Source organism: Limulus polyphemus, unplaced genomic scaffold, assembly GCF_000517525.1.
Source record: "Limulus polyphemus unplaced genomic scaffold, Limulus_polyphemus-2.1.2 Scaffold277, whole genome shotgun sequence".
NCBI classification, from domain to species: Eukaryota; Metazoa; Arthropoda; class Merostomata; order Xiphosura; family Limulidae; genus Limulus; species Limulus polyphemus.
This window is the reverse complement of record NW_013665887.1, coordinates 404,112-421,539: the sequence shown is the minus strand read 5'-3', so window position 1 is coordinate 421,539 and position 17,428 is coordinate 404,112. Positions and strand designations below refer to the sequence as shown.

At 33.5% G+C, this 17,428-nt stretch overlaps 1 protein-coding gene and 1 long non-coding RNA gene across 2 annotated transcripts in view; one reads left to right on the top strand and one right to left on the bottom strand.

Moving 5' to 3' along the window:
• Positions 1 to 561: 561 nt before the first annotated feature.
• LOC106456980 lies at positions 562 to 8,158 on the top strand. The gene is made up of 2 exons (XM_013916362.2): positions 562 to 731; positions 7,614 to 8,158. Exons 1-2 carry the CDS (start codon positions 721 to 723, stop codon positions 8,014 to 8,016), a joined length of 414 nt encoding a protein of 137 aa, XP_013771816.1. The 5' UTR covers positions 562 to 720; the 3' UTR covers positions 8,017 to 8,158.
• Positions 8,159 to 11,292: 3,134 nt separating this feature from the next.
• LOC111085214 overlaps positions 11,293 to 17,428 on the bottom strand; it is a 32,179-nt gene continuing 26,043 nt past the window's right edge. The window contains exons 2-3 of the long non-coding RNA XR_002610051.1: positions 13,544 to 13,907; positions 11,293 to 11,720 (exon numbers count right to left, since the gene is read on the bottom strand). This is a non-coding gene — a long non-coding RNA (uncharacterized LOC111085214). The remainder of the gene's footprint in view (positions 11,721 to 13,543; positions 13,908 to 17,428) is intronic.

Below are 17,428 nucleotides of genomic sequence, written 5' to 3'. Positions count from 1 at the left end.
CCTTTCGCGAGGCAGTAAAATCCTTGTTACAATGGAATTATTCTCAAAAAAGCCTAATTACATTTTAACGCGGTCTCTACTACCTGACGAGGGGCGTCTGCCCAAACGTCGGACAGTATAAAACTAGAAAAGCGTTCACTTAGACGTATCAATTAAAGTGTAACCAGAACTCAATTGATGTTAGCAACAATTTTTGCAGACAGATCATATTTTTGTAATACTAAGTACATTTTATATTCAAACAAAATTTTAGTATAATTTATCTCATGTTTTCACTGGGAATCTTTTATGTAAAAGTGAACCAAAACATGAATGCTAAAATAGTTATAAACTCTAATATCCTAGTGAGTATTTATTCTTGTCTTCGCAAATATGTGATCACGTTAGAAAAGCACAGATGGATTGTTGGGTAGTTTCCCGTGAATAATTACACCGTACAGGCATATTGCACACCTGTTCTTATATTTCGTAATAACACAGTGTCATCAGTATAGGTACGCGTGCTTTGGAAGGTTGTTGCATTCCTGCTTTACAGATACTGAGAAACCATGGGCGTACGTTGAAGTTGATTATATTTTGGTGTTGCTTTCATGATATGGTGGAAACCATATTTCCCACCTAACAATTCTTTTTAATAGAACAAAAGCGACAACTGACTTAGTATTCCTGCTGAAAGACAATTCCAAGTACACCACGAAGAAAGCTTATATTCAAACGAAAATGGACTTCTGGTATGTACTAAGTTGTTGTTTTTTCTTCTGTTGATAAACTTATTGTGATTATTTTGAAACCTCCTAAGGTCATGGTTTGAAGGATCGAGAGTTTATCTTTAATAATATTACGTATGATAAAATAAGATTGGTAGTTACAATATTTTTATGTCTGTTTTAATGGTAATTTTGTTTTAATCACAACCTGAATAGAAGCTCTAGTCTTTGTTTTTGTTGTTTTTAAGACATTTTAGTTTTGACGAATACAGTCTTACGACGCTTAAAAGCCCATAGGAATGAAGTAGGAACAATTTATACACATTTCAATGCTTTTTATATTGCCCCCTAGTGGCACAGCGGAAAGTCTGATAGCTTACAAAGCTAAAAAACCTGTTTTCTATATACCCGTGGTTGACAAAGCACATATAACCCATTCTGTAGCTTTGTGCTTAATTAAAAATGAACAAAACTTTTTGAAATCAAGAACTTGAGTCGTGGCGTTTACTAAATAAAGTTTCAGAGCATAATATAATATTTGATGTATGGTGTTTGATAGAAGATAACAGCTTCTTTGTAAAGAATAACAACAACATTAGATAACTTTCCTATTCATACTAGCCCCCAGTGGCTCATTGGTACGTCTGAGGGCAATGCTCATTGTGTAGCTTTGTGCTTAACAATAAAGGAACGCCCTTATCAAATGCCTTGCCAAACACTGTCAATAGATGGCACCACATTCATAATTAATTAATTAATTTGTTTCTTTTAGAGCAAGCCCCATTGGGCTATCTTCTGTATCCACCGCGGAGGATCGAACCCCGTATTTCAGCGTAATAAGTCCGCAAACTTACCGCTGTCTCATTGGGAGACTCCATAATGAAAACTAGCTGTTTTGCTATTCTTTTTTTAGGGACAAGGCTACACAATGAGCTATATGCGATCTGTCTACCGTGGGGATACAAATCCTGGATTTTAGCTTTGTAAATCCATATGCTTACCGCTGATCCATCGGAGAATAAATCAGCTGCTATTTCAGACGCATTTGACAAAATCATGAAGGTATTTGAACAGAAAGTTTCAGGGTTAACTTTCAACTACTTAAATACTTCCCGATTCGAAAAGCTAGAAACCGTTGCCATATTTGCGAAAACTATAGTGTTATTAGATCATCGTCTTCCGTAAATTACAACCGATATGTTATAATTTAAGTAATATAGGGAAGAGAACATGTTTGTTTGACCTCTGATGTCACAGAGGTCATAACCGATTCGTACCGGAATGGCTCCTTCCAGTGGATATAGTCTTATTGGATGGCATCAACATAATTATATATCAATCCACATTCATAAATGTTAATTAATTACCCCGTGGATTAATGGTTGTCCGCTTTCATCGCCTATATTCATTATTAAATACCCTCTGATGCTAGAACATGTCCTAACACTATTACTACTCCTTTGGCACTTGAACATGCAGGATAATCCCATCATTAATAAAATATATAATAACTTAAATTATTAATTACCCTCAGGCAATACACTACGTTGTTTCATCTCCTCCATATTAATAATAATATGACATATTAGTAGCTTGCCACATCTCTGGCTCTAGAGTGTATCCTGACGCAACTCACCATTGGTTGTCTAGTCTAATGCTCAATGTTTTTATATGGTCTACTCTACATTTTGTCTAGGGTTTGAAGACGACATTTTTAATTCTGTGCTAAGTTCTTACTTTGATTGTTTTATATGTACTGCTCTTACCTTCTGTTTAGTTATGGAAACAACGTTTCGAACTCTGTGCTGAGTTATTACTCTGATAGTTACACATTGGCTACACTTGCCTTCTGTTTAGTTTTGGAGACGAGGTTTCGCATTCTGTGCTGAGTTCCTTCCCTTGTAGTTTCATTTGGACTACCTCTGCGTTTTTTCTAGGCTTATGGATGAGGTTTTGAGCTCTGTACTGATAGACTTAAGAAAGCCCTCTCTAAAACTATACAGAAGGTAGGAGTAGTCCATGTGAAATTATTCAACATGTCAACTCACTGCATAAATATTTCTTTAAAAGAAGTCTTAATGTTCTTCAAACAGTGTAATACTCCCAGATTTTGAGTGCACAGTTATAACATAGTCATGAACTAATTCAAGTTCTAAAGTTCTGACGACTAACTCACAGTTGATACTTATGGAGTCGTAATAGAACAATAGCTTGATGATTGATCAACTCATGGTAAGGGCCTTTATGACCCATTGAATTTGAATGCAGAATGAATCGAGAAAGGCACCTCAATGACTGTCAAACAGTTTAAATCCACACCGCCACATCAAAGCATCTTCCATTGGTAAGGTCATCCAGCTGTTGTTTGTCTAACGTTAGTTCATAAGCAGAGGTTTTCTGCGTAAACAATGATCATGAATGAAAGTGCAGAAGAAAAATAACTGACTACACAGTAGGACTTTCGAGGCTGTTGCCCGCGCCGGGAACATTTAGACCACACTCACACACATATATTTTGTTTTCCTTTTTAAATTGTTAATGCCATATATATATTTCATCATATAGGGAGTCACTCATGAGTATTCTTGTTCTTATTTTATTCATTATCAAGTGAGTGCATCACCAGAGATTCAGCAAATGTCTTCCATTTTGCACAGTTGCCTGAACTGCTTCCAACTCATCAACTTCATCTTCATCCATGAATTTTCGTCTTTTTTTTTTTACCTACTTATGAACTGGTCTGTGATCGAGTTGTTAATCTTTCTAGAATTTTTTTTCTTTGATAATTCTTGGACAAACATTCTTCATATACATTTGTCCAATCTCCTCAAGAAACATCCAAAAGAACTTGGAAAAGACCGCAGTACTCACTGTACTATATATCATATAAATATTATATCACTATTAACAGGTAAAGCATGTTAAAAAGCCAGTCCATTTTGCTTTTGCTAAAAAAGCGACCATGATAACCTACACAAGACAGAATGATCAGTTTTGATGTACTAACCTATTCCCTAATAAATCAACCCATAGACACTATAAATATAATGCAACAGCTTGAAAATGATGGAGCTTTTGAAGGAACACACCAACTGACAATCTCCATGATGATATAACTCGCAATCTTTTGTATCAACTCAGCTTATTCCAACATGAGGATAACTACTACCCACAACAAGTAGGCCTAGCTATGGTCAATCACGAGGAATGAACAGAAAAATAATCACAGAAACGCAGCCATATTATCCTATATTATCATAATTACTTATTTTACTTAATCTAGTCTTAAATAACTTAAAAAGATCTGTATTTTTAATTTCAGTTACTTTTATGATAAGAAATAAAGAATGAATATGAAAAATCAAGAGTTTATTGTTTGGAATTAAGCACAAAGCTACACAATGGGCTATCTGTGCTCTGCCCACCACGGGTATCGAAACCCGGTTTCTAGCGTTGTAAGTCCGCAGACATACCACTGTGCTACTGGGGGGCGAAAAACAAGAAATAAAGTACTTACCCAATCTTCTTTTTTCTTCTCCTCGATTGTCGAGGAGAGTTAAGCCTGATTTTTTATAGTAATTATAGTGCAGCAATTAACAATTTTTATTTAATTAAATAATGCACCAAAGAATATATATAATAATAACATGAAAAAAGTAGACAAATTCATTTGACTGTTTGTGTTTGAATTTCGCGCAACGCTACACGAGGGCTATCTGCGCTAGCCGTCCCTAATTTAGCAGTGTAAGACTAGAGGGAAGGCAGCTAGTCATCACCACCACCGCCAACTCTTGGACTACTCTTTTTACAAACGAATAGTGGGATTGACCGTTACATTATAACGCCCCACGGCTGAAAGGACTAGCACGTTTGGTGTGACGGGTATTCAAACCCACGACCCACATATTGCGAGTCGAGCGCCCTGACCACCTGGCCAACAAATTCACTTACTTCTAAAACTTTTCCTTGCTTTCTAACTATGAGACAAGAGCCATTACTAATTCATCCAAGCTCGTCCTTAACTTTCCCACGGGAACGATGTTGCTACTCTGAGTGAAATTGACTATTATCTGTTCAGAATACAATATTATACAATACGTCATTTGATGGATGAAAATCTTGACTTTCTATTGGTTATAGGTAAATATATAATGAAACATAAGAGAGAACTATCAACGAATTGTGAAAGAGAGGATGTGAGAGATGGGTGTCGCAGGAGGGGTCTGATTGTCTTTTTGATAACTCTGTAACCAAACAAAATTGAAGGCTATAAAAATTATGGTTTGTTTGAGCAATAACGATTTTACAGAGAGCATTTTACGTTTAATTTCGTACATTTTCGAGGGGTGATGAAAAAAATAGGGATGATGACATGCTAAGACAAAGTATGTTACGTGGGTCACATTAGTGAAATTCATGATTTTTTAAAATATATTTCCTTGTAGAATTAAGAACTTAAAACTTGTATACTATTAAAATATAGATTCTTAGTTAAGATTTTATGCTATTCTTATTGGTATAACATAAATAAAAAATAGTTTAATAAAAGTTTGAATGTAAGACACTAAAACCTTGGGCTTAGGATTCTTCTACAGTAGGTGTCTGTGACTTGTAGGCAATAAATGAACAGCACTCACTCCACTTGTTTTCAAAATAATATATATATTCGAAACTAGCTAAACGTATGTACAACAAATTATTTACACTATAGAGATCATAATGATATCATAAACACTATGTAGTTCTCTTCTTCTTGTCAAAAGCCCACTTAGACCTATTTAATTGCTTTAGAATTTCAGTGGACAAGCCGAACTATTTTTCTTTATTACTATCGCCAAACTATCCGAGTATAGTTCACTTACGTTATCGTCGAGTTACCACGGTTGTATCCTATACTTCTAAAACCGTCTGTTCTATTTTCTCTCTTTGTATTTCCGAGAATAGTCTGTCTATTTGTCAAAGTACACTGAGGCAAGTTCAATTACTTTAGAACCCTATTTCACGAAATAAGCTATTCGTCTTAGCTCTATAAACACCGTTAGTCTCACTCTAATATATCGGCCGTTAGGCCTATATTAATATTTAGGCATTCTACTCCTACGAAGATTAACTTTACGTTTAACTTTTCTTTGGCCTAATTGCTTCTCGTAACTTTACTTCTCTTTTGCCCTGTCTGTGTGTGTCTGTCTATCTCACACTGTTTAAATGTTTATTACTTAATCGTCTGCTCGTTATATCCTCGGCATCAATAAATTTTACGAGATGTTCTATAACCTAAACATCAAAGAGTTATAAACACAACATATGACTCTTACCAATTTACGTAACTAAACTTGTCATAACATGTACTTTAAAATAATTGCTTCTAACTCTCTTGTTATGAACAAAACTAAATAATCACAAAATATTCACTCACAAAATAAATGAATCAATAATATCTACACTAAACAGTATTTTATATCATGACAATTACTAATATACCACTGTAAAACACTTATATTACTCTCATATATACAGAAATACTCCACTAGGGCATAACATTAATAATACACCATTTTAAAACACTTATATTACTCTTATATATAAACAAATACTCCACTAGGACATAGCATTACGAACATACCACTGCAAAGCACTTATGTTACACTTGTAGATCACCAAATACTCCAATAGGGCATGACATCATTAATATACTACTTTAAAACACTTGTTATACAAGTATACATTATATTTCAAATACACTAGAAATAGATTTACGCAAGCTGATATTTTAATGTTGAATTTTTAAATAGATGTGTACATTGAGACACTTCAAATACACTTACTTGAACATAACACCTCAGATGCCTCACTAACATAAAACCAGGTTAAATATACCAGCATTAATTATTAGCAGCACATAAAAACGTTGAAGTTCTTCAAATTAAAATATTAGAGCTACTCACTTCATTAAAACTCCTATATAATGGAGCCTTTGATGTTCGAGAAGTCTCAATACATAACGTCACTAGTACATGATACTAGTACATAACACATCAGTATTTCAGTATTCTAACATGGAATGTTCCAAAACTTTCTGCCGAAGCCTCTGGAATATGTGGGTCAAAATCTCGCAATAAAGGAAAAAAGTTTCAATATGATGAGAAGTCGTTGTAATTGTATCTAATTGTAAGTTACCCTACATTACGGTCTCTCGAGAACAACATGTTTGTATGCATAATAATATTAATATTATTCGGTTTAATATTATAAAGACATAAACGAGCAAATGAATATAAATTTAGCTTGAATTTCTATACAAAGTTACTCCTGTTTCTGGACTTTTTTTGTATATAATTTCATGCTCATCTATAAAGTTTGATTCCTTTGGCATTTCATGAATGTACTTTATCATAATTAGAACATCAAAAATATCCCGACACTCACTCGAAAATACGTTGTTGCTGTTGTAAAAGATATGTTGTCAATTAATATGACTTTTAAGTCTTTAAGTACCCATTAAAACAAAAAATAAGAGTGTTACACTATTTTTTAATAAGATTTCATATTCTCTCGAATAATTGAATTATTAATAACATGAAAATGTTTTTTAAAGATAGAAAAATATAAAATAACAATGGCTAGATCATTTATGTATATGAATATTTTCTTGAGAGCACCGTATGAAGAGAATTTGTTCTAGGGCATTATTGTTGTTATTGTTCTTTTTCAGAGAATTTGTTCTAGCACATTGTTGTTGTTTTTTCAGATAATTTGTTCTAGGGCATTATTGTTGTTATTGTTCTTTTTCAGAGAATTTATTCTAGTACATTGTTGTTTTTTTCTCAGATAATTTGTTGTAGCACATTGTTGTTGTTTTTTGCAGATAATTTGTTCTAGGACATTGTTTGTTCTTTTTTTTTTCAGGATGCGTAATGTTGATATAGTTATACTAATCGTATCTGCAATTTTTTTTACTTTCTTGTGGCTTCTGATAGTCTGTCAAGCATCGCAGGTGTGTTCCTTTCGAAATGAATCTAATGAGGAATCTTCATATCTGATCATGGCGGAACACAGGCCTAACACCAACACTGTTAGTAATAACAACCGTACTTATAACCGAGTACTGGAAGAGTACCACGACAAGAGTTGGGAGCTAGACAGACCTCCAGATTATGAGACGACGGTGCGAGAAGAGAATCGTTGGGCTGAAACTGCTTCCAGAACAGACTGTGAGACTACTAAGCCTACTTCCATTTATGTTCCACCTTTTCCTACAAAACCATTTCCGGTGGCTCCTGCATGCACGATAGATGGGTGTGAAAAATAATCTGGAACAGAATAGGTTTGATTGAAAAATTGTTCGCTCCCAGATTTGTTTGTTGAGTGGCGAAGAGCAAATGAACAGTTTCAGTTTCTTGCTCGTGGATGAGGGTATTTTCGTAGTTTGCTCGTTTAAAACCAGGCAGAATAATAACTATCCTCTTTCCTATTTAGTTACATTAAAGTGAATGTAATATATATATATATATATATATGTATAGCTCATTACTCGGGCATTCTTCAACAAATTTTATTAATCATAAAAGATTGTATTTAGACAGATACGAAACTGAATTTTAATATGTCGTCGCCTTGACAGTCAGTGGCTTTCTTTTTCAACCAAAGTTTAGAAAATAAGACCTTATACATCAAATAACTTTTGCTGATAGATTTTTAAATGTGAAGTTTTATTTTCTTAAGAACCAGTAAAATAATTGGAACTTAAGTCCACGTTGTGGTACTTTATTTTAAAAATGTCTAACAGCTTTACTAAAATACATTACACAATTAACATTATTCTCCTCTACTTACATCAAACTCTTGCGTTAGGTTAACCACTGCTTATACTCTTTAATATTTGCTACATGCTGGTGTTTGAAAGTTTTCAGAAAGATTCATGTAAGGAAAATAAATCATGATTTGTTCATGGACAATGTGGTGTAGAGTATTTCTGAATAGGTACCCTACTGAACCTTTTTTTTTACCGTATATTGTTACATATTCTTGAGTTTTAAAAACTCCATTTGCGTGGACCCAGAATATATTTCGATCGCATGTTCGATTGTTTATAGACGACACCATTTAGTTAGTTTAAACTCGAAAACGTTATTAAAAACATGAATAACAATAACCATGAATGTGCTTTAAAAACCAAACTTATAGAGGTATTGGTGATTGATATGCGTTAGCATTAGGATAGTTTATTTTTTATTTTAATCTGCTATCATCATCCGATGACCTGTTGATGATTATGAACTGGCAGAACTATAAAACAATCGTGAATAATATATAATTCTTTACAATGTTTGTTTACCCTTCTATTTGAGAAAGTATTCATTTCTTGCTGATTTTAGTATATCAGAAAAAGCAAAAACTGTTGCTTCTCTTCTCAGAGTAACCTTCATATCTAGACGGCGACTACTTCAATATCCAAAATTTACTATATAATACAATAGTGATTTCATAAAACTGATCAAACTGTAAGCTGATGTGAAGATGAGTCAGAATAAAATTACCTCTATTACGAACTGTTTGTTGTTTGTTTCTTTTAAATCAAAGCAACATTGGGCTATCTGCTGTGTTCACCACGGGGAGTCGAACCCCGGATTTTTAGCATTGTAAGTCCGTAAACCTACCGCTGTCTTACCGGGGGACCAGTTATGAACTAATTTTTTCTTCAAGAAATGAAACTAGTTTGCTAATAATTGCTCCAGACTAAAAACTATCGGTACAAGGGTACAAGCGTGGGGTTTCGTTCTGATAGTATATGAAGAAGTCAATAGGCTTGTGAATCACGTGTAATTTGAAGTTGAACTAAGACTTATTTGTCACATGTCATTTCGATTATAGCTTTATCTGTTACGAAGGATAATATTCGTTAGTTCAAACGTTCCTGTTTGTTCATCAAGATATCTGTCCTCTTTGCTGTGGAGGCTGAAATGGATCAACTGTGAGAACGTGGCTGATCAAGAAACGTCGCAGGATCACAAAGAGATTAAATTGTTCATACATCATTTACCTTTATTTAGATCCGAATATTCAAGTGCTTATTTGATCTTTTAAGAATACCGCTAATGCACATGGAATACAAAATTATTCAATTAATCTAAAACTAAAGAATGCAGCAAGAAAAGAATTGGAATCCTATTGTTAATAAAACCTATCAAATTAACTAAATTAACAATTTTATTGGACCCGAATGTTGTGTAAAGAAATTGGGTGTATTGCCAAAGTGAAATACTGGTACTAGAGTGATATGAGAAAAATTCATATATATATATACCAGGGTTGTCCTAAAAGTGTGTGGACTGACCTATAAGAAACAACAACTGGAATGTTTTCTAATAAATATTAAGTTTGAACCTTTTTATAAGTAAATAATACTTAACATATAACTTAATGACCTTATTTTGTGTGTTGTGAATTTTTAAAAAGAAGTGAGCAGTGTTAAATGTCTTGGAGAAGATCGAACTTCGTGTCGTGGTCAAATATTTTGTTAAAAGGAAAATGACACCTCAAGAAATACACCGGGGCAACATTAAAAGAGGGTACTCCGGCATATTCAACAGTGAAAAAAAGTGGTGTGCTGAGTTTAAGCGTGATAGACAATCACTTGAAGACGAACCGAGGGTAGGTCGGACCTCGACATCGACCACAACAGAAGTTGTAAATAAAGTTCACGATTTGGTTATATATATTATAGAAAAATTACTATTAGGAAGTTAGCAGAGGAAGTGGCAATCGATAATAGTGCTGTAGCAAGCAAGCAGTTTGCGCATGAGTAGGTTTAGTGCCTGATGGGTTCAAAAAAAATGTGGTCACCTGAGCAGAAACTGACCCGAGTTGTTTCAGGTAACCCTGATGATTTTATCAATAGATAAAGTTCACCCACCCCTTCTGCTGGGAAGGTCGTGACATCAATTTTTGTGATGCCAAGGGCGTTTTACTAGTTGATTATTTGGAAAGGGGTCAGACTGTTAGAGAAGATTACTATGGATTCTTAATTAATACTTTACGTCAATAAATCAAATGAAATAGAAGACAATTACTCACCAAAGGTGTGATATTCCATCAGGACAATGCCTCAGTTCACAAATCGCATGTTACTTTAAACGCTATTCATGATGCTGGCTTCGAATTATTCAGTTATCCCCCTTTACTCACCGGATTTAGCTCCAAGTGATTTTTTTTTCTTCTCTAATCTTAAAAATTCTCTGAAAGGTCGAAAATTTCAGTGTGATGGTTATCTCGTGCAGTCATGGATTGAAGATTAAGTAGGACAGTTCTTTGGGAAGGACAAAAAGGCCTTAGAGCACCCTAGCACAAGTGTATAGACTCAGGAGGAGATTATGCTGGAAAATAAATCATAATTGAATCAGTGTCTTTTTTTTTTCTTTATAGGCCACGAACTTTTCGTGTGTGTGTATTTCTACGTCTGCTTTGAAAATAAAACCATTTTAACATTATTTATTTAAAAAATTCATTTTTGCAAGATAGCTCAGTCTAATCAAATCAACACGAACTGCAAACGAATTTACAATGCCATGGGTTTTTTTTTCAGTTTTATTCATTGTAGTCCACATAGTAACATACTTGTCGAAATGAAATAAATAAATATACAACATACTTAAATTTTCTCCAAACACATATATTCTAACTCTATATATTTATATTGGCAATACAACTATTAATTATAGGCTTAGGCAAATTTTGTTGAATTGAAATAATCCAAATACATTAGAAAACTAATACGAGTCCATTACTTCAGAAACATACGTGCATCTGGTCTAGTGAGTTGTAAAATGCTTTACTCCAAATATCATTTCTGTATTTTATTTTATACGCATATATATAAGTAAGTCAGACCCAATCTATGAAAGCGTGTTTTGAATGCACAATCATTTCGTTTCTTATACCACATGTTCCTTAATGTAAACAAAACGTGAAATTACGTAAAATTTTCTCCAATGGTACTGGGAACGAGGGGACACTCTGAAAAGTAAAAAAGAAAAGAAAAATTAGTGAAAATGCATTTTTATTCTTCAGGTTTTAAATAATTTTTAATTTTTGGCGCAGATACTTATTTACAATCCATTTTCCTTCTTTTTCATTACAAAAAGGACGCTCAGTTGGGTCTAGCAGCATTATCTTGTTAATTCTATAGCGTTGCAAATATAATAGTTAATACTAAAACTTGGCTGAGCTGTTTCAGTTTGTCGTGAGATGTTAATTAATGTTTCATGTTACAGTTCTTACCGCTACAAAAACTGTACGAGCTATAGTTTAGTGAATACTTAATACACTGAAGTAGTTATGTAATAACCAAGGGTTCTTATATCAACTTTAAACCTTCATTTTTAAGTCAGTACTATCTACAGTTACTACGAAGTTACTTATCCTATGACCTATCTGATGATGCCTTGGTGTTTGTTTTCTTCTTCTAAAGCTCGTTTGAGCTCTGTTTAATTATTGTCCCTTAGCTTCAAATATTTCATGCATCCTATTTCACAATCACAATAAAGTATTCATGAATTGAGACTTTTGTGAAATAAGATTTAATGTTTGTTATGCCGTGTAATTAACTCAGATAATGCAGCTTTTGGTGGTTAATCTATTTCTGAAAAGAAACACAAGAGGTCGCTTTTAAGACGGAATACCGCCTTTGCAGTTTTTCCCTGCTCATTTCCTATGTTATGTTCAGTCGAATGATAATTTTGATTACATTAGGTGTATCATAATAATGATATAATGTATCATTATAATGGCTTTCGACTACAGCTAAACTATATATAGATGTTAAGGTTGCAACTTTCTACATCATTACTCATCTCAGTAAATCATGTTTACTCGTTTGGTTTATCATGACCTTCTTTCTCAGCTCTGAAGTCAATTATGACAGATGATGTTTCTTACAACTGAAAATGCGCTAACTGGAAAACAGTATTAAGTGATAAAGTGTAACCCTAACTCCTATCCTTAAAACATAGTTATACATGCTTGTCGTTAAATTTTATATCATTACTTCATAAATTCAATGACGAATCACAGCTGCTTACGGTTATAATTGTAACATTCTTATTTCCAGTCTACTATAAGAAAACCTATTATATCTCATTACTACTTGTGCTCAAACCAAGATAATTCATCTCTAAAAATTATCAGTGATGAATTTTCTGAGATACTATGTGGCGAAAACGAGTAAAAAATCATTCTCCACGAGCCACGTAGATGAAACCCCTGAATATTCATTTCAATCATATAATCAGAACCTACATTTTCTATCAGAATAGCAAAGAATAATAAGCACTACCTACATTCTGCATCAGAATATCAAATAATAATAAGCACTACCTACATCTTTTATCAAAATATCAAATAATAATAAGCACTACCTACATCCTTCATCAAAATATCAAAGAATAATAATCACTACTTACATCCTTCATCAAAATATCAAAGAATAATAAGCACAACCTACATCTTTCATCAAAATATCAAATAATAATAAGCACTACCTGCATCTTCCACCAAAACATCAAATAATAATAAGCACTACCTACATTCTGCATCAGAATAGCAAAGAATAATAAGCACTACCTACATCTTTCATCAGAATAGCAAATAATAATAAGCACTACCTACATCTTTTATCAAAATATCAAATAATAATAAGCACTACCTACATCCTTCATCAAAATATGAAAGAATAATAAGCACTACCTACATTCTACATGAAAGTAGCAAAGAATAACTATAATAAAAATAAAAAGTTCAACTTGATTAGAAATATGGCATGTAGGTGTTATTAAACTTACGAATTGACAGATTTCCTTTTTCACATGACGTGAGCGAGACAACATTTAGGCCACTTCCATTAACACAATGAGTGACACTGGACAGGGTGAAGAATGCCTTGAGCGATGCATTTTCTCATACAGTCTGGACCACGCTTCCGAAAGTCTGACTCAAGACTCCAAGGTCGAACTTCATTGGAGAGAACGGGATCGTCATTATCCAGCTTATTATAGTAGGTGTTGGTGTTTTTCAAAGGAAGATCCTGATGTGTGATCTTCCAAACGTATTGCGTTTTGGTTGGAATCATAGGGAAAAGTTGCTGAAGAAGTTGACTGAATGATTCCAAGACCAATTGGGTTTCATCATAGCCAGATGGGTTCGCAACTGTAATAATAATATGTTAATTGTTAGGAAATAGTGTGAGCATTTTGACGCATGATGCCACATCTTGTCGTTTATTATTAGCTCTGCAAAAGTATTAGCTGTGTGTAATCTATCATGATGTAAAAGGCATCAGGAAATTCCTGACTTTTCAAAACACATTATAAGGCTGAAAAGTTGAAAACTATAGTAATAAAATTGAGATAAGACCTACTTTATCAGAAATAATTTACCGAAAACTTCTATAATTTTTTTATTGCCGTGGACATGCTTTGGGGATTGTGACATCGTCTCCAAATTAGCACGTAAACATTTTGTATTGATCTTAGAAAAATCAGTGTTGTACTTTTTCATTCTACAATATGTTGCTTCTTTGTATATTTTAAAACCTTTATATCTGTTTTTTTAAAATTATGAAATTCAGAATTTTGCAAATAAACATTTGACCCGCTGTTCGTTAATCGTTTTATTACATGTAAACTGCACTTTGTTCACGGGATAATGATTTTTGATTCTCCCTACATTTCGAGGGGATGTTGACAAGTTAATTCCCACATATTATACAATGTTTTAATTAAATATTTAAGTTACTGCTATTTATTGTTTATAAGATAATGATGTACGTTTCACACAGTGCAGTAAGTTGTTTAAATTGTATTTCTTGCTCTTTCGTGTACTGATTTGCTAACAACAAATGAAACATGAGCAAATGCAACAGTAAACTACTGTTTGGAAAATGTGCAGTACTGACTTGTTAACAACATATGAAACCTAAGGAGATACAACAGTAAACTACTGTTAGAAAATGTGCAACACTGACTTGTTAACAACAAATGAAACGTAAGGAGATACAACAGTAAATTACTGTTTGAAAATGTGCAACACTGACTTGTTAACAATAAATGAAACGTAAGGAGATACAACAGTAAATTACTGTTCGAAAAATGTGCAGCACTGACTTGTTAACAACAAATGAAACGGTTTTATGGGACGTTAAAAAACGAAACGAAAACAGATTAAAATTTCCTAAATTTCCACCCTGCAGTAACTTTAAGAACTACAATGTTTTAGGTGTGTAGACATTATTCTGAGGAACATTCTTTCTGGAAATTATATTATCAAATTCTGAATAAAATCAAAATATTGTCATACATTATAATTTCAAAAATTAATAACAGTAATACTATTCTTTTTACTTATCTAATGAGGTGTCATAAAATTCTGCAAACGGACTAACACTTTTACGTCAGTTCGTGGAATCAAAAGTAAATATTAGAAATGATTCTACAGATAGCATAAAAACGAATACGGTAAACCTACTGAGTGAGAATGACTAAAATTACTTTTTTATGCATTTAAGGCAAACTATTTAGAAGTTAATATGTATTTAATATTATCTCTAGCTGTTAAACCTAGTATCTGTTATGGACAATGTCATGACCATGACTAATGAAGGCGTTCTTTTAATCTAGAAGTTTACGTTTGTTTGTTTGTTTTGGCTTTCGCGCAAAGCTATACGAAGGCTATCTGCGCTAGCCGTCCCTAATTTAGCAGTGTAAAACTAGAGGTAGGGCAGCTAGTCATCACCATCCACCGGCAACTCTTGGGCTACTCTTTTACCAACGAATAGTGGGATTGATCGTCACTTTATAACGCCCCCACGGCTGAAAGGGCGAGCATGTTTGGTGGGACAGGGATTCGAACCTGCGTCCCACTGATTGCGAGTCAAGCGCCCTAACCACCTGGCCATGCTGGGCCTTGAAGAAGTTTACGTAACAGCTGGCGAGTTTGGGCCTAAAAAGTGTATTTTATAATTAATAGTTTTTGTCCATAAATGTTTAATAATGACCAAAAAACAGTAAAAAACTTTGAAATTTTGTTACCAAACACCTTTTTTTTATCTGTTAACCAGATCCATGTCTTCTTTACTCTGTGACGTCACTAATACCATTAGATATAAAAAAGATATTTGATAAAAACCACTATTTGATGACTTTCTTTCAAAACTGAAGAGCATCTCTACAACTTTAAGAAACCATAAGTCTTATTATAATTTTCTAGGGGTCCCATCACCCCAGATGAAATGTGAAGTGTGTGAAGAAGCCTATTACCTTTCATTCATTTCCCATCGGAAGCTGGTTTCTTCTAATTTCCCTAAAGATCCATTATTATGATCAATGTTTTCTTCGACAAAAAAGATCCTTAAGATAAGTAATGCAAACAAAGGGAGTCGAGAAATGACAGGAAATTGTTTTAGACATCACCCGTTTAGAATGAGAACTATGCTTTAAATAACTGAAAACAGGATATTATGTGTCAGTGAAAATATTTTCCATTACTAGTTCGTTTATTTGCTTCTGCGTATTGTTAAAATTGTGTGTGTATTTGTGGGGGGGGGGGGGGGTAAAAGTGTGCAAGTAAAAATATATCTTCCATTGCTAGTTAGTTTATTTGCTTCTGCGTATACTTCTGTGTTTCATTTAAAGATTGCACCCTGGTGGCTAAACAGTAGGATTGAGAGCTTATGATGCTAAAATTGTGTGTGTATTTGTGGAAGGGGGATAACATGTGCAAGTAAAAATATATCTTCCATTACTAGTTAGTTTATTTGCTTCTGCGTATATACTTCTATGTTTAGTTTATAAATTAACTCTGTTGGTTCTATGGTAGGCTTGAGGGCTTATAGCTCTAAAATTCTGGGTTCACTCCCTGTAGCGGATACAATGCGGAGAGCACATTGTATAAGTTTTCGTTAAACTAACAGAAAGTTGAAAAATTATTGTAAAAACAACGAAAGATACAATTCAACGCACCAAATGTTTCCGTTATTTCATTCAACATATAGGCATATTTTAAATACGGTAATTCTTAATAGTAGGGATTGAAAAGGATTTCAAATAATTAACGCGTCGAAAAACCACTCTAACGATTACCTAGGCGAAAAACTGAACATTCAAAGTATTGGTTACGATATATTATGCGCATATATACTAATATTACGCTAAAAAGATTGCTAACGTTTCTGGTATAACAATTTAAAAATTTCTAAAACAGCAACGTTTTTGTCTACTACCTTCCTACCTGATCACGTCAGCGGGGCTAGCGCCTAGACGACTCAGACTATCGCTACAAGATTTCTCCAGCTTACTTGACTGGTCTGTGGGTATCTACTTCTGATATTCAGATAAAAATCCATATATATATATGCACGTACTTAAATATATTTTCGACCCAACGGATGGTGCTACATATCGATGGACAGACACGCGACAGTTTCTAAACGTAAAGTATATACTTTATACAGATATAACGTAAAAAGTAAACAAACAAGAGTATTAAAAATTATGAATTTTAAAATGAAGTAGGGATCTTGCTATAAAAAGTAATGAAATGAGAATTAAAACCACAATCACAAACTTATAAAATTTAATCCCTACTTTGGCAGCTTTATACACTTATCTGTAGGCCAAAGTAAGGATTAAATTTTATAAGTTTGTGATTGTGGTTTTAATTCTCATTTCATT